At 44.1% G+C, this 22,589-nt stretch overlaps 1 protein-coding gene across 1 annotated transcript in view; it reads left to right on the top strand.

The window, feature by feature from the left end:
* Positions 1-22,589, top strand: part of ift140 (intraflagellar transport 140 homolog (Chlamydomonas)) — a 146,855-nt gene that overhangs the window by 10,691 nt on the left and 113,575 nt on the right. The window contains exons 4-8 of the mRNA XM_068056698.1: positions 3,035-3,156; positions 3,806-3,951; positions 6,966-7,141; positions 9,901-9,992; positions 13,597-13,703. Of these exons, the coding sequence (XP_067912799.1) occupies positions 3,035-3,156; positions 3,806-3,951; positions 6,966-7,141; positions 9,901-9,992; positions 13,597-13,703 (643 nt within the window). The remainder of the gene's footprint in view (positions 1-3,034; positions 3,157-3,805; positions 3,952-6,965; positions 7,142-9,900; positions 9,993-13,596; positions 13,704-22,589) is intronic.

Here is a 22,589-nt window from a genome sequence, read left to right as displayed (position 1 = left end):
TGTAGTCTATAAGGATTTTAGCAAGGCTTTTGATAAGGTCCCACATAGCCGACTGGTCACAAAAGTAAAAGCCCATGAGATCCAAGGCTAAGTGACAAGTTGGCTCAGAGGTAGGAGGCAAAGGGTAATGGTCGATGGATGCTTTTGTGACTGGAAGGCTGTTTCCAGTCAGGTTGCGCAGGGCTCAGTATGAGGTCAATTGCTTTTTGTAGTATATATCAATACTTTGTACTTGAATGTGGAGGGTATGATTAAGAAGTTTGCAGTCGATACAAAAATTGGCTGGGTGATTGATAATGAGAAGAAAGCTGTAGACTGCAGGAAAATATCAATGGATGGGTCAGGTGGGCAGAACAGTGGTAAATGGAGTTCAGTTCAGAGAATTACGAGATATGGCATTTAGAGAAGACTAACAAGGCAAGGGATTACAGAATAAATGGTGGGATAGTGAGAAGTGTAGAGGAACAAAGAGACCTTGGAGTGCATTTCCACAGATCCCTGAAGGTGGCTGGAAGGTTGGTTGAGAAGGCATATGGGATACTTCACAGAATTGTTACAGAGCAGAAGGAGGCCATTCAGTCCATCGTGTCTCCACCGGCTCTCTGAAAGAGCAGTTCACTCAGTTCCATTCCCCTGCCTTCTCCCCATAACCGTGCACATTCTTCCTTTTCATACAACAGTCTAATTCCCTTCTGAATGCTTCAATTCTGGGTACTGTCCGTGTGGAGTTTGCAAGTTCTCCCTGTGACCGTGTGGGTTTTCTCTGGGTGCTCCAGTTTCCTCCCACAGCCAAAGACTTGCAGGTTGATAGGTAAATTGGCCATTATAAATTGCCCCTAGTATAGGTAGGGGAATTGTGGGGATGTGGTAGGAATATGGGATTAATGTAGGATTAGTATAAATGGGTGGTTGATGGTCCGCCAAAGGGCCTGTTTCAGTGCTGTAACTCTAAATAAATAATAAATTGAACCTGCCTCCACCACACTCTCAGGCAGCGCATTCCAGACCTTATCCACTCGCTGCGTGAAAAAGTTTTTCCTCATGTCCCTTTTGCTTCTCTTACCAAATACTTTAAATCTATGCCCTCTCGTTCTTGATTTTTCATGAGTGGGAACAGTTTCTCAATTTCTACTCTGTCCAGACCCTTCATGATTTTGAATAACTCTATCAAATCACCTCCCAGCCTTCTCTGCAAGGAAAACAGTCCTAATTTCTCCAATCTATCTTTATAACTGAAATTCCACATCCCTGGAACCCTTGTGAACCTTTTCTGTACTTTCTCCAATGCCTTAACATCCTTCCTAAAGTGCGGCGCCCAAAACTGGACGCAATACTCTAGCTGAGGCCGAACTAGTGTCTTATACAAATTTAACATAACTTCCTTGTTCTTGTACTCTATGTCCCTATTAATAAAGCCCAGGATACTGTATGCTTTATTACTGCTCTCTCAATCTGACTTGCCACTTTCAATGACTTATGCACATATACACCCAGGTCCCTCTGCTCCTGCACCCACTTTAGAATTGTACCCATTATTTTATATTTTCTTTCCATGTTCTTCCTACCAAAATGAATCACTTCACATTTCTCTGCATTGAACATCATCTGCCACCTGTCTGCCCATTCCACCAACTTGTCTATGTCCTTTTGAAGTTCTACACTATGCTCTTCACAGTTCACAATGCTTCCAAGTTTTGTATCATCTGCAAACTTTGAAAGTGTGCCCTGTACACCAAGGTCTAGGTCATTAATACATATCAGGAAAAGCAAGGGTCCCAACACTGACCCCTGCGGAACTCCACTACAAACCTTCTTCCAGCCCGAAAAACATCCATTAACCACTACTCTTTGTTACCTGTCACTCAGCCAATTCCTTATCCATGTTGCTACCATCCCTTTTATTCCATGAGCTATAAGTTTACTCAGAAGTCTGTTTGACACTGTATCAAATGCCTTCATCAACCCTCTCTGTTACCTCTTCAAAACACTCCAGAAAGTTAGTTAAACATGATTTTCCCTTAAGAAATCCATGCTGGCTTTCCTTAATTAACCTGCATTTGTCCATATGACTATTAATTTTGTCCTGAATTATTTTTTCTAGATGTTTCCCCACCACCAAAGTTAAACTGGCTGGCCTGTAGTTTCTTGGCTTATCGTTACACCCTTTTTTGAACAAGGGTATAACGTTTGCAATTCTCCGGTCCTCTGGCTGCACCCCTGAGTCTAAGGAAGACTGAAAGATTATGGCCAGTGCCTCTGCGATTTCCATCCTCACTTCCCTCAATATCTTTGGATGCATCTCATCCAGTCCTGGTACTATATCTGCTTTAAGTGCAGACAGCCTATCTAATACATCCTCTTTATCAATTTAAACCCCTGTAGTGTCTGAATTACCTCCTCTTTCACCACGAGGATGTTGCCTGGACTGGAGAATTTAAGTTATGAGGAAAGATTGGATAGACAAGGTTTGTTTTCTTTGGAATAGAGGAGGCTGAAAGGAGACCTAATTGAAGTGTATAAAATTACGAGGGGTCTAGATTGTGGTACAGAAACGAGCCATTCAGTCCATCTAGTCTGCAGTCTTTTTCTCCACGATCCACCTTCTCAAATCCCACTCTCCTCCTCCTTCCTCACACACCCTTTAAAAAAGGTTACAATTCCTCTTTTAAAGAGCTGAATGTTGCCAGTTTATGGCTGTAATAAGGAGTCATTCCAGCTGTGATGTAATCATGCACTGGCATGTAGTTCAATATTTTTATGGAAAGGGATTGAAATTTATTAAACGTATTGAGAGAAAATTTTGAATGCGAACAAATATTGAGTACAAGTTAGTCATTTTCTGTAGAGTACTCAAAACATAACTTGAGTGCATGTAAGTTGACAGTGTTCATCTGTGAAATTAGTACATCAGTACACTGTAGATGTTAAAGATAGATCTTACATCTTCTCAATACTGAGGCACTTAATGACTAGTTGCAATTGCACAAATTCAGCTGTTTCCATTACCCATCTACCTTCATTTGGTTGCTGCCAGGCTGGAGTTCTGATGGTGTGGCGGGTGGATCAGCATGGGCGAGTGCAAGGATCACCACTTGGTAAACAGGATTATGGAAAGCAGCTGACCCACTGTGTCTTCAAACCTCCTGCCCCAGGAGAGTAAGTGCAATTTAAACTTCTCATTCAAGAAACATTCTTTGCAGCCTATCACCCCATGACACCTTGGAGGACTAATATGTTAGCTGTGAGTTAACACTCTTGCTTCTGTGTTATATGTTGAGAGTTCCAGCTCCAGTCCAGGGCTCGAGCACATAATCTAGGCTAACATTTCATTGCAATACTGAAGAAGTGCTGCACTGTCTGAGGTGCCATCTTTCAGAGACAATATCAACATGAGGCTGTGTTTGGCCAGTCCTGTGGATCAGGTGGAGGTTGAAGATCCCATAATTTTCTTCAAAGAAGGTGTCCTGGGCAGCATTCCTCCCTCACCAACACCACTAGAAATAGTTTCACTGGTCATTATGGGTTCTTGCTGGTTGTAAAATGGTTGCTGTCTATATAACAGTCCATTTCATTGCACTGCAAAATATGTGAAGTGCTTTGAAATTTCACTGAGAGAAGTGATAAGGTGACATAAGTACAAGCCTACCCACCTGAAAGAGAGCTATACTAGCATGATCTCAAGTCCAGTAGAGATTGTTTTACGTTGTATTGCTGTCACTTGGGGATTAGCAGGAGCTGGTATAAATATTGATAGCCGGTTGCACCTACAGGGGAATGAGACTGACTGGAGTGCTTCATTCTGCAGGGACCTGGTACAGTTGGCTAAAGCTGCAGTAAGTGGGGATGAAAATGCTTTGGATATGTTCAACTGGAGAAAGGTTGGAAGGGGAGACGCACCATTTAAAGTTGGACTTCAGCAAGGAATCACATGCTTTGTCAGTGTAACAGATGGTGAGCAAAACATACGGCATTACTTTAAACATTGCAATCTGCTCTAAAGATACAGGAAAATGCTGAGAGATGTAGTTTCCAATGGTTACAGTAATTACAATGAAGAATGATGTATTCAAAGAGAAGGAGTAGAGTGGTATTTTTCAAGTTAAATTTTAGAAATTTCTACACCCATAAAGGAATTGAAATATGAACAAAAGTTATTTGATTTCCCTTCCTGAGCAGTGGCATCATTTTAGTTTGGGCTATTCTCCAACACTTTTTTTTTCTGTAAGTAAATCAGTTTGCTACAAGCTGAAGCTTCTGTTCCTTGTGTTTGGGTTAGCATAACCCAGATCTAACAATTAACTCTGATCACGGTAAATTGCTTATGTACATTCTCTTGTTACCTGAGGGTGGATAATACCACAGCACTGGACCGATGCATACAGAGTAAACTATTGTCCTTTGTTTATTTACACAAACAGAATTGGGCAAAATCCAGTAACACTGCAGACAATCTGCTATAAGTACAAATACTAAGGCCTGGACAACGTATGCCAGCCAAGAGCGACGTCTCAATTCATTCCATCTTCGCTGCCTTCGGAGAATACTTGGCATCAGGTGGCAGGACTATATCTCCAACACAGAAGTCCTTGAAGCGGCCAACACCCCCAGCTTATACACACTACTGAGTCAGCGGCGCTTGAGATGGCTTGGCCATGTGAGCCGCATGGAAGATGGCAGGATCCCCAAAGACACATTGTCCAGCGAGCTCGCCACTGGTATCAGACCCACCGGCCGTCCATGTCTCCGCTATAAAGACGTCTGCAAACGCGACATGAAATCGTGTGACATTGATCACAAGTCGTGGGAGTCAGTTGCCAGCATTCGCCAGAGTTGGCGGGCAGCCATAAAGACAGGGCTAAATTGTGGCGAGTCGAAGAGACTTAGTAGTTGGCAGGAAAAAAGACAGAGGCGCAAGGGGAGAGCCAACTGTGCAACAGCCCCGACAAACAAATTTCTCTGCAGCACCTGTGGAAGAGCCTGTCACTCCAGAATTGGCCTTTATAGCCACTCCAGGCGCTGCTTCACAAACCACTGACCACCTCCAGGCGCGTATCCATTGTCTCTCGAGATAAGGAGGCCCAAAAGAAAGAATAATGAGTTCATAGAGCTTACTGCTCCTATCAGCAAACTCTTAGAAAAACACAGCATCTGGTGGTCCAAATGTAAATGTGGCTAATGGAATTGTGTCCCTCCAGATGTGGAGCAACACAATCAAACAGAACTGAAGACGATCAGAAGGTTTCTTGTCTGTAAGGGTGTTTTACTTCGAAGATGGTATCATCCATAAGCCTGACTACTGTGAGCATCTAGCAACAATGGTGGCTTGCCCTGTGACACAATTTAGCACGGTCTCATTTACTTGGAAAATATCAGTGGGGAGGGAGGGTGAGACAGCTGCAATCATGAGGTGCCAGTGGGGAGGGAGGGTGAGAGTGCTGCAGACCATGAGGTGCCAGTGGGGAGGATACCTCTGTGACTCCTGACCTGTTATGTTACAGTTCTGAGTTTCAGTTGTGCCATTTTCGATCTGTTTTCTTTGTTCTGCTGCAATTTGCTGCCTGTGATTCACTGGGCCACCTCCTAGTGGAGTCTCCTGAAGGTGTACACTGTTGCGTTATGTCTTGTGTCAGTTAGTTTGCAGTGTGTAGTCTTCAGATGGGATCCTATACATATGTTTGTCTCATGATGTTCTCTTATGCTCCATTCTTAATGCTGCAGGAAACCACAATTATTTGCAATGAATATAGACTTCTACTGAAATGAAGATTATTGTTTTCTCAGCGGACCCAGATGAGGCAATTAGAGACCTGATATAATTTGTGACATTATCAAAATTGCATTGTTGCCACTTGCAACTCACTAAGCACAATGATGGGTGTGTGAAGTGTTCACACTCTGGACCTTTTAGTGTGAAAACACCCAGAGCACAATTGGAGATTTTCCAAACTTAGGTTATGTATGGAGAAAGTATTTTGTGCAGTTTCTCTCTTTCTTTTGGGCCTCCTTATCTCGAGAGACAATGGATACGCGCCTGGAGGTGGTCAGTGGTTTGTGAAGCAGCGCCTGGAGTGGCTATAAAGGCCAATTCTAGAGTGACAGGCTTTTCCACAGGTGCTGCAGAGAAATTTGTTTGTCGGGGCTGTTGCACAGTTGGCTCTCCCCTTGCGCCTCTGTCTTTTTTCCTGCCAACTACTAAGTCTCTTCAACTCGCCACATTTTAGCCCCGTCTTTATGGCTGCCCGCCAGCTCTGGCTAATGCTGGCAACTGACTCCCACGACTTGTGATCAATGTCACACGATTTCATGTCGCGTTTGCAGACGTCTTTATAGCGGAGACATGGACGGCCGGTGGGTCTGATACCAGTGGCGAGCTCGCTGTACAATGTGTCTTTGGGGATCCTGCCATCTTCCATGCGGCTCACATGGCCAAGCCATCTCAAGCGCCGCTGACTCAGTAGTGTGTACAAGCTGGGGATGTTGGCCGCCTCGAGGACTTCTGTGTTGGAGATACGGTCCTGCCACCTGATGCCAAGTATTCTCTGGAGGCAGCGAAGATGGCAGTTTAACACTGGGTTATAGTACAGGTCAAATACAGTATATCACTGGGTTACAGTAAAGATTGAATATGATGTATCACTGGGTTACAGTACAGGTTTAACATGGTATATCAGTGGGTTACAGTACAGATCTAACACTGTATAATACTGGGGTACAGTACTGGTGGGGACAGGTCTATCACTAACTTTTACCAGTACTTTCTATTTTAATGTCTACTTTCCACCCTGGATTTGTGTGGCTTTTACATTATTGGGAAACTTTTCATGCTGTACTGCGTCAAACTTTCCCCTGAGCATTTGTATTGTGAGTGGTTTCCACAGCCTTTCCCAGTGACATGTTTTGTTTGTAGGTATTGCTCACCCTAGCAGCTCAGGGCCAGCAGGACTAACCTGTATTCTCTAAACTAGGGACTGTGTACTACGTTGGTGAAAAAGGAAAGAGCGTACAGGTGCTCCGCACTGATGGGCCAATCAGGAAGCTCATGTACATGGAGGGGAAGGAAATCCTGATGGTTGTGACTGAGGCACTTTTCCTATCTCAGCACAGTATTGGTCTTGATGGAACAAGTCAAGAGCTTATGAAGGTATGAACGTGTATGCCGGTGTTTGTAGGAATTTAGGAGATCCCTAATCTCAATTATTGTAGGTAATTAGAGTTCTAACTATTCCAAGGGGTTCTTCTCACTTGTTGGTTATATTGGGTGATTAATCATAACTTGCCGTGCTTTCTTTTCTCCCTTTTCCCATTTTTGCTCTATTTTGACCCTCCTCTTTCTAAGCCATGCACCTGAGACTGGCTGTGGTGCTGTTGAATTTGGGCAGTACAATATCTACACAGGAATGGACCAGAGCAGTAGAAGCACAGAAAGAGATTGCTCTCTTGGACTCTTTACATTCGATGGGAAATAACTGTTGTGTTCAGTGTTTGCAAGTGGGCGTAAGATGATATTACATCATATGACTGAATATTTAAAAGAGAATAATAGTTTGAAGAGAAGCACTTCTTGCCACCCTTGTAGAGAGGATCTGTTGTGAGAATCTTTGCACCAGGAAACTTGCTCTGCTGACATAAATTTATAAATATAAGCAGATTGGCAACTGGATACCAATCGGTGGGGGGTGGCTGAACTAACGATAATCTGTGCTGGGTGGGTGCAGGGCATCAGTCGCCAAGCACTACTTAACTCTGGGAGGGTGTGAATCATCACAATGCTGGCGGAGTGCAGAGTATCACTCAATGCTTGCTGAACATTGCTCAACACTGACTTCTGGGACTGGATCTGATGGTTTAGCCCTTCTTCCCTCCTGGAGCTGCTCCCAGTGACGTCTAACAATGCAGTGGTTCTGTTTGTGATAGAGCCTTGAAATTGGCCCCCTCCTCTAACCTATAAAATCAAATATCTCCTTAAAAAAAAAAGTGTAAACATTATCAGCTGCTGATGAACCCTGTACCCAAAGGTGGATGTTGATGTCATCAGTCCTTATTCTGCATCAACTTTTTGCCCCCCAATTTTCTCCATTCTTTTCTGGTACGGCTCCAAACACTGCCTCACACTGATTATTCTTTGTGTTTAGAGGCTAATCAATCATGGCATGCAATCACAATTGAGCCTGATTCTGTCCCAGCTCAATGACCATGAGTGGAACCCAGGCTGATTATTGTTTTCCCTCTGTTATCTGGGGCCGCTGGAGCCTGGCTGAGATCAAACAACTCAAAATAGACTAGGCATCAAACCGGGAACCTTCCTGGCTTGTATGACTCAAACCATAATTAACCAGCTAGCAATGCTGAATCAGCAGCAACTTGTAATTATATAGCACCTTTAACGTAATAAAATGTCACAGGGCACTTCACAGAAGCATTAGAAAACAAAATATGACACTAAGCCACGTAAGGAGATATTAGGGCAGGTGACCAAAAGCTTGTTCAAAATGGTCAGTTTTAAGGAGCGTCTCAAAGGAAGAAAGTGAGATGGAGAGGCGGTGAGGTTTAGGAAGGGAATTCCAGAGCTTGGGGCCCAGGCAGCTGAAGACACGGCCACCAAAGGTGGAGAGATTAAAATTGGGGATGCTCAAGGGGCCAGAATTAGATGAGTGCAGATATCTAGGAGGGTTTTTTTTTATTTATAGAGATACAGCACTGAAACAGGCCCTTCGGCCCACCGAGTCTGTGCCGACCATCAACCACCCATTTATACTAATCCTACACTAATCCCATATTCCTACCACATCCCCCCCACCTGTCCTTATATTTCCCTACCACCTACCTATACTAGGGACAATTTGTAATGGCCAATTTACCTACCAACCTGCAAGTCTTTTGGCTTGTGGGAGGAAACCGGAGCACCCGGAGAAAACCCACGCAGACACAGGGAGAACTTGCAAACTCCACACAGGCAGTACCCAGAATTGAACCCGGGTTGCTGGAGCTGTGAGGCTGCGGTGCTAACCACTGCGCCACTGTGCTGCTAATTGTTAGGCTGGAGGAGGTTACAGAGCTAGGGAGAGGCAAGGCCATGGAAGGATTTGAAAGCAAGGAAGAGAATTTTAAAATCAAGGCATAGCTTGAGCGGGGAACCAGTGTGTATCAGCGAACACAGGGGAATGGGTGAACAGGACTTGGTGCGCATAAAGACACGAGCAGCAGAATTTTGGATGACTCAAATTTGCGGCGAATCAGAATGAATGGCCATTAAATAGGGATAGCTGGATGACAAATCTTGGGGGATTATATCAGTGTTTTGTTCTGTGAATTCCCTTGCATTTGCACATTTCCACTTTCAGATGGAGAATGCATTTAAGTTTGTTTGCATTTAAATGCATTTAAGTAATGTTTAACCACGCAATCTGTGGCTGATTTGGAAATGAGTAACAGCAGTAGCTTTTAGATTAAGAAGTGGAACAGTAGTTGCTACCTTTTTGGGTAATATTTCTGTTTGTTCCTCACATGTTTAGTTGCTTGAAAATATTCTCTTTCACGTTTGCACAATGACACATGTAGAAAAATCCCTCTATGGCCTTGCCTCTCCTTAGCTCTGTAACCTCCTCCAGCCTGCTTACTACCTGGTATGAGTTTTAGCCATTTAGACTAGAGGGCCAGCTGAGGGAGTGGGCTATTATCACCGCAAGAGTTACTGCCTCAGGGAGAGGTGAAATACTGGTGGATGAAAATAGTGCTTTTGACATGAATCACTAAATCTTGAATGTGATGTGTGTTTGAGTCGAAATTGTGATTCTGCTGTCAGCAGTCTGCTATCTGAATTGTTTATTGTCCATTCAGACTCATATCTGAGTAAATGTTCTGTCTTTACAAGTTTTTCATTGTACCTGTTTCTATTTGCAGGTAAAGCTGAGTGGAAAGGCGGGCCAAAAAGCTGATATTATCTGGGTGGATAGTGGCCTTCTCATTACAACAACAGGCGAGATAGTTATTAGGTGAGGACTGCATGAGTTGAACTGCATTGGTGAATTGTCATGTGGTTTGGGTGAAGTCATAAAATGTTGTATATTTTATTGCAGTATCCTGTGTCTTTTAAATACATTTTCAGTCGTGTTTTATATGAAAACCTGCTTTCACCTACTGGAATTAATGAGTTGTGCTGAGAGATAATGTGCATGCATGTTTGCATTGAAAATCACGAGTGTTGATAACAGCTGAAGCCAAGAATATTCGCTGTTAAGAGATTTAATCAAATTTGATACTGTTGCTGGGATACCAGGGGTCGATTTGCAGGCATAATTAAGTAAACTGCTGACATTGTTACGACCAAGGTGGGAGTAATGCACTGTTAATTCAGTCCCACTACTCCACAGGTCATAGCATATTCGTAAAGTTTCCTACCTACTGGAAAATAGCCAAATTAAACACACTATTTGTCCCACAGAATAAAGCACACCAAACCAGGTTTCTTTAAACAACAACAAAATTAACAATTTATTAATAAACTAAGTCTTAAAAATAATGAGATAACTCAATATGTGAAAGGATTCTTTTCAAACGTCTTATTCTTCCTAACCCTCATGCACACACACATATGCATTCGAAAAAAACAATTAACCTGCTTTAAAAGGATGTTTTGGATTACAACTGTTTTTTAGGAATAATAAAATAATTAGGTTGTCACGTTCTAGTAGGATATTTCCGGGCCAGTGAGGTGCCCCAGAGTTGAATAGTTGGATGCCACTCGAAGTCTTTCCAGGCGAGGTTGATGAGTAGTCTGTGATGGGTAGGCGTTCACGGCACTTCATCTGCAGCAGGCGTCACACAGGTCTTTCAGCAAAGGGTGTAGCAACAGATCTACTTGTGTTTTTAAATAGCAGTCTAGCAATAGTAGCTTTCTTGAGCTTACAGGATCGCGCAAAACATAAAGGCAACAGGAATCACTCCTGAGGCAGAGCTTTTTCAGAGACTGGAGGCAATAAGAATCTGCAACCTTTTAAAATTGCAGGGCTTCCTCTCAGCAATGGAGCCTTTCTCACAGAGAGCAGTAACTCCTCTTTTCCTGGGTCTTTTCTCTCTCTAGGCAGACCATAGCCACCACCTCAAATGTAGAATTTCTTTTTGGGGCGGCACCGCAGCCTCACAGCTCCAGCGACCCGGGTTCAATTCTGGGTACTGCCTGTGTGGAGTTTGCAAGTTCTCCCTGTGTCTGCGTGGGTTTCCTCCGGGTGCTCCGGTTTCCTCCCACATGCCAAAGACTTGCAGGTTGATAGGTAAATTGGCCATTAGCAATTGCCCCTAGTATAGGTCGGTGGTAGGGAAATATAGGGACAGGTGGGGATGTGGTAGGAATATGGAATTAGTGCAGGATTAGTATAAAATGGGTGGTTGATGGTTGGCACAGACTCGGTGGGCCAAAGGGCCTGTTTCAGTGCTGTATCTCTAAACTAAATACTCTAAACATGAGAGGTAAGCCTTTTTTTTCAGGGAGAGGTATTTTTTTCTGGTCTGCAAAAAACAGGTCCCAGACAGTTTTTTCTGCTTCCTGCCATCCAGTTCACTGGTCTTTTACAAGGCAGAAGTGCAACCAAAACTCTTAACAAGCAAGTCATATGACTTGTCATTTCTCTTGCTGTTGTTTGGGACAGGTATCTTGCAGTCTATCCCACTCAGTTCAAACACCATGTTTTAGCATTCAATGTTCACAGAAAATTCTTTTCCTCAGTCTTTTTAAAAACAGACAGAACTCCAAGCTTTCAAATAAGAACAAAACAAAACTCTTGTGACAACATGGTTTTTGATTTTTTTACACCCTCAAACAAGTCCAAGTTTTGTTCTTCAATTGAGAAGATTGGAACCAATTTGCTTTTTGGTTCTCAACCTAGAAACTAGTGTCCAAGCAAAATTAGGAATCTTTCTTCAGTTATAAAGAATGTAGATAGGGCAGCAATGGGTAAGGCCAGACTAACACTGTTTTTTCAAAATCACAAGTGTAACCTAGAGACCAGAGATCTGACTGTTCCTCACTGCACTCTCACCCCCACCCACTATGTACATTTCCCCTGCTGCTCTCCCCCACCTCGTGTACATCTGCCTGCTGCTCTCCCCCACCTCGTGTACATCTGCTTGAAACTTCTTCCACCTTGTGTACATCCCCCTGCCACTATTGCCCGTGTGTTCTTATGTCAGCCAGTGCTCGAACCATGATTTATATCCCCGGAGGTTCTTTTTGTTGGTGAGGGACCTTCAAATAAGAGAAACATCTACTTTCCAGAAGTTTAATGTAAACAAAGCAAATTACACTTTTAAAACGTAGGGGAGAATAAACATGTCAAACTAATTGACTTCATGAGGTTGGGATAATGCTGAAAAAGAGCTGCCTACTTTTTCCTTAAGGGAGCCCCCAGGAGAAACACATGAGTGAATTCTTCACAAGGAATTAGTTTCCTTGATATTTCAAAGGTAAAGTTGATCACAGGTCATTCAAACAGGAATTAGTAGCTCACCTTGTTGAGGCAAAGGTGTAGATTCCATTATTGTGGTATGCTGCAGTATCCCCCTGTTCTTAACACACAAGCTTTGGATCTCTGTGAATGTCAGGGTTTTAAAGGATAGTATAGTTCTCATAGTTTGATGATTCTATAAGCTGTGGCTTTCAGAACAAATGCCAGGGAAATTGTTTGTTCAGAAATGAACACTGCACTCAGGCATAGTAGCCCACCAGATTATGTCCGACTGCAGTGTTGGAGGGCCGTCTTTCAGATGAGATGTTAAACTGAGGCCTGCCTGACTTCTCAGGTGGATGTAAAAAATCCCATGGCGTTATTCAAAGAACAATGAGAGTTCTCCCTGGCTATTATTTATCCCTCAGCCAACATCATTGTCTCTGTGGGAGTTTGCTTTGTGCAAATTGGCTGTTGTGTTTCCCTACTTTACAACAGTGACTTCACTTCAAAAGCACATCATTGGCTGTGAAGCACTTTGGAACGTTCTCTATTCTTTCTGACTGCAGAATACCAAGTATTAGAATAGTGGTTCTCCCAGACAGTTTAATTCGGGCTTGGTCATGTTGCTTTACCAATAAAATGCAGCCCACAGGAGGATTGGGGTGGTAATGTGCTCAGCAGTGATGATGGTGGGAACAGCAGTCAAACTATTGTGCAGTAAATTAGATGGCAGTGGGATATGACTCAAATCTTGAAAAAATTATAATGACAAACGAGTATATGTTCACTTTTTTCCCGGACTGTTTAATTTGTTACATTTGATGCAGCTGCCTAATATTTCACACTCGGTGTGTTCGTGTCTTTTCAGTTAGTTGTACGATTGATAACTTGTGTTTACTGATGTCCTGTGTGTCACGTTATTGATCACAATCATGCAATCTGGATCCTCTCCCAGTTAGTGTGCCAGTTTTTATCATTTGAAAAACTTGGGATATAGTTTACCCACAACTTTTTTGAGGCTTGATATAAAAGTCACACGTGCAAATTGTACTGTGTAATGTGCCAGTGGGTTTTATGGCATCTTTTAATTACCTGCATTGAGAAAGAACACTTCATCCTGCCTATCATAAACTTTGTGCTGTTTTTCCATCAGGCTCTGGGATTTGGATAAAGATGAGAATTACACTTTGACACTAGATGAACATCGGGGGTTTAGCACTGGAGAGATCATAAATTGCATCTCTTACTGTGAAAGTAAAGGTAGGTCTGTGTCTTACTGTAGCTTTCTACTTTTTCTACACTCCAATGTGTCCGTGATGACAAAAATCCACAAACTGTGTAGCCCTTAAAAGAACTGCTTTAAACAATAATTGCTTACTGCGTTGGTTAAATGAATGAAGTCAGGGTCAGACCCTGTTCATCATGCCTCCTGCTCCTCACCTCTGCCCTGCTTATCATGCCCCCCCCACCCCGGCTCTACTTGCTGTGTATGGGGGTCTCTTAGGTCAGGTGCTAGCAGTCCTCCTTTCATTTTAATATGTAGCCTTTTTAAAAAAAAACGATTGACTCTATCAGCAATGGTACATTGCAGTATTTTTGAGTCTCTTGGCATTTCTCAAATTAAGATACATATTCAGTAACTCAGCATTGGCCACTATATGGTCTCCTCTGTCTAACAGCTGTTCTTTGAGATACAGTACAACATAACATTGGCAGACAGATGTTGATATTTTGTGCTGAACAAGCAGAGAGACATGCCGGTGCTGCGATGGAACTTTCATATTTTGTCACCCTGTGCCAGGATCATGTAATCCTTTGTTAGTAAAGCTCCCCTTTCTCCTTCCCAACAATCCGCCTCAGTGTCAATCTCTGAAGACCACTCCTAAATTTACTGCTTTCTGCAGCAGTTGCCTTTATAACCTCTGAGTCAGATTGCTTTTAGAGTTGTGGTATCACAACTATTGGGAACCCAAGAACATTTCACACAGACAACAAAATCTTGGATTTATATCGGGCCTTCTGACATTCTTGGAACATCTCCGTGTGCTTCACAACCAATTCATTATTTTTTAAAAGTGCAGTCACTGTTAGATAGATTCTTGACAAACAAGGGAATCAAAGAGTATCGAGGGTTGGCAGGAAAGTGGAGTTGAATCCACAAACAGATCAGCCATGATCTTATGGAATGGTAGAGCAGGCTCAAGGGGCCAAATGGCCTACTCCTGTTCGTAGTTCATATGTTTGTATGTTTTGTAGGAAAATTTGGCAGCCAATTTGCACACAAGGTCTTATAAATATAAATGATCTGTTTTTGGTGTTGGTTGAGGATGCAATGTTGACCAGGCAATCTCTTCAAATAGAGTCAAAACAGCACAGAAGGTAGGAAGCTATTCAGCCTATCAAGTCCATGCCGGCTCTCTGTAGAGCAATCCAATTAGTTCCTTTCCCTGGCTCTATTCCTGTAGCCCTGCAGGTTTATTTCCCTCAAGTGCCCATCCAATTTCCCTTTGACATCATTCATTATCTCCGCTTCCACCACCCTCATAGGCAGTGAGTTCCAGGTCATTACCACTCGCTGCATAAGAATATTCTTCCTAACATCCCCCCCTGCCTCTCTTGCCCAAAACTTTAAAACTGTGTCCCCCTGGTTCTTGTACCATCAGCTAATGGGAACAGCTTTTGTCTATCCTATCCAAACATGTCATACTCTTGTACACCTCTATCAAATCTCCCCTCAATCTCCTTTGCTCCAAGGAGAACAACCCCAGCTTCTCCAACCTAACCTTACCTCATCCCTGCAACCATTCTGGTAAATCTCTTCTGCACCCTTTTAAGGACCCTCACATCCTTCCTAAAGTGTAGTGACCAGAACTGGACACAATACTCTAGTTGTGGCCTAACCAGAGCTTTATAAAGGTTCATCATAACTTCCCTGCTTTTGTACTCAAAACCTCTGTGAAGCCCAAGATCCCATATGCTTTGCTAACTATTCTCTCAATATGTCCAGCCATCTTCAATGATCTATGCACATGAACCGCCAGGTCCCTCTGTTCCTGCACACTCTTTAGAACTGTATCATTTAGTCTATATTGCCTATCCTTTTTGCCAAAATGCATCACCTCACACTTCTCTGTATTAAATTCCATCTGCCACTTGCCTGCCCATTGTGCTAGCCTATCTGTGTCCTGTTGCAGTTGATTGCTTTCATCCCCACTGTTTACCACACCTCCAAGTTTGATAAAATCATCAAATTTTGAAATTTGACTCAGTATTCCAATATCCAAGTCATATATCAAAAAAGCAGTAGTCCTAGCACTGAACCTTGGGGAACACCACTGCCTACCATCCTCCAGTCTGAAAAACAACCATTTACCACACCTTGCTGTTTTCTGAATAGAACCAAGAACCAAGAAAATTACAGCACAGGAACAGGCCCTACAGCAAAGGCTATGGGCCCTGACAACATCTGGTTGCAATACTGAAGACTTGTGCTCCAGAACTAGCTGCACCTCTAGCCAAGCTGCTCCTGTACAGCTACAACACTGGCATCTACCCAACAATGTGGAAAATTGCCCAGGTTTGTCCTGTACACACAATACAGGACAAATCTAATCCGGCCAATTACCGCCCTATCCGTCTACTCTCAATCATCAGCAAAGTGATGGAAGGTGTCATTGACAGTGCTATCAAGCAGCATTTACTCGGCAATAACCTGCTCACTGATGCACAGTTAGGTTTCACCAGGGCCACTCGGCTCCAGAACTTGGCTGGAATTTTACGCACCCCCCGGCTCCCTCCGGGAGTGGGTTAGGTGGCGGGGGGCGTAAAATTGGGTGGGATGGGGGGGGGGGGGGGGGGGTGTGCCGTGCCCATTGCCTACCCACTCTGCTGCTATTTCACTTTAGAAACATAGAAAATAGGAGCAGGAGTAGGCCATTCGGCCCTTCGAACCTGCTCCGCCATTCATTATGATCATGGCTGATCATGACTGAATGACCAGCGGTGAAGGAGATAGCAGGTGACCCTCCAGCCCTTAGGCCAATTGAGGCCCTTAAGTGGCCAGTTAAGGGCCTCTTCCCGCCGCCGCAGGTATTTTACCAGCATTGGATGGGCACTGCGGCACCTGAGGAAACCACCTAGTAAGATCTGACCGCCTTCTTGCAGGTTGGGGCTTGGCCCTATGGTCAGACACCTGTGCTCCATAGAAGCCCTCCCCAGCAGCATGCACCGCCCCCACTGAAACAACAGCACCCACCCCTCTCCCCACCAATGCCTCATTTGTTCCTGGCAAGGCCAATCTCACTTAACTTTTTGGAGGCTGTTACAGCCAAGGTGGGAGGAGTGCACTGTTAATTCAGTCCCACTTCTCCACAGGTTACAACATATTTTTTAAATTTTCCCACTTACTGAAACAGTCAATCAGATACACTATTTTCCCCAGAATAGAACACAGTAACCAGGTTTCTTTACTGAACAACAAAATTAACAGTTTATTATAGAACAAGTCTTAACTAGTAATGAACTTAAACAATATCACACAGATCAAATTTTGGAAAATCCAACATTAAATTTTAAAAGGCCCCTTTCTACCTTTACCAAATTTTAAAGTCCCTTTTTACCTTCGTCCCTTCACACTCACATACTTATACCATAGAAAAGCTGCAGCACAGATAGAGGCAATTCAGCCCATTGTGTCTGCGCCAGCTGAAATAACTAGCCGCCCAATCTAATCCCACCTTCCAGCACCTGGTCCATAGCCTTGCAGGTTACAGCACTTCAGGTGTATGTCCAGGTCCCTTTTAAATGAATTGAGGGTTTCTGCCTCCACCACCAATCCAGGCAGCAAATTCCAGACACCCAACACCCTCTGGGTGAAAAAGTTTTTCCTCATGTCTCCTCTAATCCTTTTACCAAATACCTGAAATCTCTGCCCCCTGGAATTGACCACTCTGTTAGGGGAAACAGGTCCTTCCTGTCTACTGTATCTAGGCCCCTCCTAATTTTGTGCACATCAATTAAGTCACCCCTCAGCCTCCTCTGTTCTAAGGGAAACAGCCCTAGCCTATCCAATCTTTCCTCATAGCTGCAACTTTCAAGCCCTGGCAACATTCTTGTAAACCCCCTCTATACTCGAGCAATTATGTCATTCCTGTAATGTGGTGACCAGAACTGTATGCAATATTCCAGCTGTGGCCTAACCAGCGTTTAATACAGTTCCAGCATTACATCCCTGGTTTTGTATTCTATACCTCAGCCAATAAAGGAAAGCATTCCATATGCCTTCTTCACTCTATCTACCTGTCCTGCCACCTTCAGGGACCTGTGGACACGCACTCCAAGGTCTCTCACTACTTCTACTCCTCTCAAATTCCTCCCATTTATTGTTTGCCCCACCCTTGTTTCCTGTCACTGAGCCAATTTTGGATCCAACCTGCCACATTCCCCTGTATCCCATGGGCTTTTATATTTCTGACCAGTCTGCCATCTCGTGTCTCACTAATTTGATTGAGTTTTTTGAGGAAGTGACAAAGATGATTGATGAAGGAAGGGCAGTGGATGTTATCTATATGGACTTCAGTAAAGCCTTTGACAAGGTCCCTCATGGCAGACTGATACAAAAGGTGAAGTCACATGGGATCAGAGGGGAGCTGGCAAGATGGATACAGAACTGGCTCGGTCATAGAAGACAGAGGGTAGCAGTGGAAGGGTGCTTTTCTGAATGGAGGGATGTGACTAGTGGTGTTCCGCAGGGATCAGTGCTGGGACCTTTGCTGTTTGTACTATATATATATAAATGATTTGGAGGAAAATGTAGCTGGTCTGATTAGTAAGTTTGCGGATGACACAAAGGTTGGTGGAGTTGCGGACAGTGATGAGGATTGTCAGAGGATACAGCAGGATATAGATCGGTTGGAGACTTGGGCGGAGAAATGGCAGATGGAGTTTAATCCGGACAAATGTGAGGTAATGTATTTTGGAAGGTCTAATGCAGGTGGGAAGTATACAGTAAATGGCAGAACCCTTAGGAGTATTGACAGGCAGAGAGATCTGGGCATACAGGTCCACAGGTCACTGAAAGTGGCAACGCAGGTGGATAAGATAGTCAAGAAGGCACACGGCATGCTTGCCTTCATCGGTCGGGGCATAGAGTATAAAAATAGGCAAATCATGCTGCAGCTGTACAGAACTTTAGTTAGGCCACACTTAGAATATTGCGTGCAATTCTGGTCTCCACACTACCAGAAGGATGTGGAGGCTTTGGAGAGGGTACAGAAGAGGTTTACCAGGATGTTGCCTGGTCTGGAGGGCATTAGCTATGAGGAGAGGTTGGATAAACTTGGATCATTTTCACTGGAACAACGGAGCTGGAGGGGCGACATGATAGAGGTTTACAAAGTTATAAGCGGCGACATGATAGAGGTTTACAAAGTTATAAGCGGCATGGACAGAGTGGATAGTCAGAAGCTTTTTCCCAGGGTGGAAGAGTCAGTTACTAGGGGACATAGGTTGAAGGTGAGAGGGGCAAAGTTTAGAGGGGATGTGCGAGGCAAGTTCTTTACACAGAGGGTGGTGAGTGCCTGGAACTTGCTGCCAGGGGAGGTGGTGGAAGCAGGTACCATAGAGACGTTTAAGAGGCATCTTGACAAATACATGAATAGGATGGGAATAGAGGGATATGGACCCCGGAAGTGCAGAAGGTTTTAGTTGAGGCAGGCATCAAGATCGGCGCAGGCTTGGAGGGCCGAATGGCCTGTTCCTGTGCTGTACTGTTCTTTGTTCTGTTGGCATTTCTTCGAGGACGGAGATTTTGGGAAGGTTGTAGTCATCGGTTGCAGGCCCGCTGGTGGCTGGTCAGGCCTATCTGTGACCGGCAGATTCCCCCACAGCGGGTGCAAATGAAGGTGTAGTCGCTGCTGGGGGCAATTGGATCTGTTTTTCTCCTCCTTTTCTCTTTCATGCTGGTTCTTCGCTCAGTCTCAGAGGTGTGTGTAGCCCTCCTGATGTAGCATCTCCAGGCATCACGATCTATGGCCTGCGCTTCCCACTGTTGATGGTCGGTGTGGCACACAGAGAGGGACTTCTTCAAGGAGTCGTTGAAATGTTTGCATGGGGCCCTTCTGTTCCTTTTACTCATAGTCAGCTCTCCATACAACACGATCTTGGGCAGGCGACTGTCGTCCATCTGGGCAATGTGACCCACCCAACGCAGTTGGCTTTGCAGGAGGATGGCCTCGATGCTGGTGATGTTGGCTGTTTCCAGGACTTCAGTGTTTGAGATACGGTCTTGCTAGCGGAGGCCGGGCTGATGGAAGCGCTCTAGAAGGCGTACATGATGGCGGTATAGGACCCATGATTCGGTGCCATACAGAAGGATGGTGTGGACTATGGCTTTGTACACTTTGAGTTTGGTCTGTGCTCTGAGGCTGTGGTTGCTCCACACACGTTTGTAGAGTCTGCCGAATGTACTGTTTGCTTTTGAGAGCCTATTGTCCACTTCCTTGTTTATGGTGGAATCAAACGAGATGACACTCCCCAAATAAGTAAATTGCTTGACGGCATTCAGCTCAGTTCCCTCGATGACAATGCTTGGTGGTCTATATTCTTCTTGGGGTGCAGGCTGATGCAGGACTTCAGTTTTATTTAAACTGATTTTTAGTCCGAAGAGTTGTACCGTCTCGGAAAAACGTGTTGTTATACGTTGCAGGTCTGACTGACTGTGGGCCAGGAGAGCACAGTCATCGGCGAAAAGAAGTTCACGGATGAGTTTTTCTTATGTCTTTGTGTGAACCTGAAGATGCCTGACGTTGAAAAGGCCTCGCTCAGTCCAGAAGCGTACATAAACTCCCTCCTTAAGGTCTTCCGTTGCCTGCTACAGCATCATGCTGAATAAGATGGTTAATAGGGTTGGAGCCAGCACACATCCCTGCTTCACACCATTGGAGATACGGAAGGCACTTGAGAGGTCACTATTTTGCTTGACTTGTCTGTACTGATTTTCATGAAACTGCTTCACCATGGTCAGGAACCTGGGTGGACATCCAAGTTTTTCAAGGATTTTCCAAAGTCCATCTCTGCTCACCGTGTCGAATGTCTTGGTGAAGTCTACGAAAATGACATACAGGCCTTTGGTTTGCTCACGATACTTGTAATTGCCTGAGTTCAAATACCATGTCTGTGGTGCCTCTGTTTGCTCTGAAACTGCACTGGCTCTTTGGGAGATTTTCTTCCACAAAAGCCTGTTCAGAAGTATTCTAGCCAGGATCTTCCCAGCAATAGAAAGGAGGATGATCCCACGGTAATTGGAGCAGTCTGATTTTTCTCCTTTGTTTTTGTACAAATTGATGATAACAGCATCATGAAGATCCCGTGGAATCCTGCCCTGTTCCCAGCAGGCCATGAAAAACTCATGGAGTTTGGTGTACAGGGCACAGCCACCATGCTTCAAGGCTTCAGGTGGAATTCCATCGTCTCCGGGGGCTTTGTTGTTCTTCATCTGGTTGATGGCGGTCACAGTTTCCTCCAGAGTTGGGCTCTCATCCAGTTCTTCTTTGACAGCCTGTTGTTGGATGCGATTGATGGCACTGTGCACTTGATGCTGAAGAGAGTTTCAAAGTGCTGTGACCAGCGATCCAGGACCGACTCCTTGTTGGTGTGTAGGGTCTTGCCATCAGTGCTCCTCGGGGTTTTGGATTTGATATGCTGGTCCATAGACAGATTTTAGTGCTTCATAGAAACTTCTTATGTCGGCAGTATCAGCGTACAGTTGAGTTTTTCCACAAGTGCAATCCACCAGTCATTTTGGATGTCCCTCAGTTTACACTGAAGGGTGCTGCATGCTTGACTATAGGCTGTCTTTTTCTCTTGGCTGGCCAGCTGAGCCAGGTGAGCCTGATGAGCTGACCTCTTTTATTTTTTATACACCAAGCTCCATGAGTTTTTCATGGTCTGCGGGGAACAGGACAGGATTCCACGGGATCTTCATGATGCTGTTATCGTCACCTTGAACAAAAACAAAGGAGAAAAATCAGACTGCTCCAACTACCGTGGGATCGCCCTTTTTTATTTTATATGACCTGCTACATTCCCCTATATCCCATGGCTTTTATTTTTCTGACCAGTCTGCCTTCTGGGACCTTGTCAAATGTCTTACTTAAAACCAAGTAGACCACATCCACTGCACTACCCCCATCAATCCTCCTTGTTAATTCCTCAAAAAATTCAATTGCTTTCGGAAGACATGACTTTCCTTTAACAAATCCATGCTGACTATCCCTGATTAATCCATGCCTTTCTAAGTGGCAGTTTATCCGAAATCTTAGAATTGACTCTAACAATTAGCCCACCACCGAGGTCGGACTGATTGGCCTATAATTATTTGGTCTATCCCTCGCACCTTTTTTAAACAATGGAACAACGTTCGCACACCTCCAATCCTCTGGTACCTCTCTTGTATCTTGTGAGGATTTGAAGATGATCCTCAGAGCATCTGCTATCTGGCTTCCTTTAACAACCTGGGATACAATCCATCTGGCCCTGGTGATTTACCCACTTTCAAGGATGTCAGACCCTCTAGTACTTCCTCACTCATTATGCTTATCGTATCTAATATTTCACACTCCTCCGCTTTTACTACAATGTCTGCATCATCCCTCTTCTTTGTGAAGACAGAGACAAAAAACTAATCAAGAACCCTGCCCACATCTTCTGCATCTACGCATAAGTTCCCTTGTACATCTCTGACAGGCTCTACCCTTTCCTTAGTTATCCTCTTGCTTTTAATGTACTGATAAAGCATCTTTGGGTTTTCCTGGATTTTACCTACCAATAATTTTTCATGTCCTCTCTTTGCTTTCCTAATTTCCTTTTTTACTTCACCCCTGCATTTTCTTTACTCCTCTAGGCTTTCTATAGTATTAAGTTTTTTGTGATAGTCATAAGCTTTCTTTTTCTGCTTTCCTTACCGTGTATGCTTTTAGATAACCAGGAGGCTCTAGATTTGGCAGTACCATCCTTTATCTTTGTGGGACCTGTCTACAGTGTATCTACAGTAGAATCTCGCTTTTGAATGCCTCCCACTGATTTGCCACAGATTTTCCTTCAAGTAGCCGTATCCAGTCCACTTTCGCCAGATCACTTCTCAGCTTT

Source organism: Heterodontus francisci, chromosome 24, assembly GCF_036365525.1.
Source record: "Heterodontus francisci isolate sHetFra1 chromosome 24, sHetFra1.hap1, whole genome shotgun sequence".
Classification (NCBI taxonomy): domain Eukaryota; kingdom Metazoa; phylum Chordata; class Chondrichthyes; order Heterodontiformes; family Heterodontidae; genus Heterodontus; species Heterodontus francisci.
The sequence above is the reverse complement of the archived record's forward strand: the minus strand, read 5'-3'. Positions and strand labels throughout refer to the sequence as shown.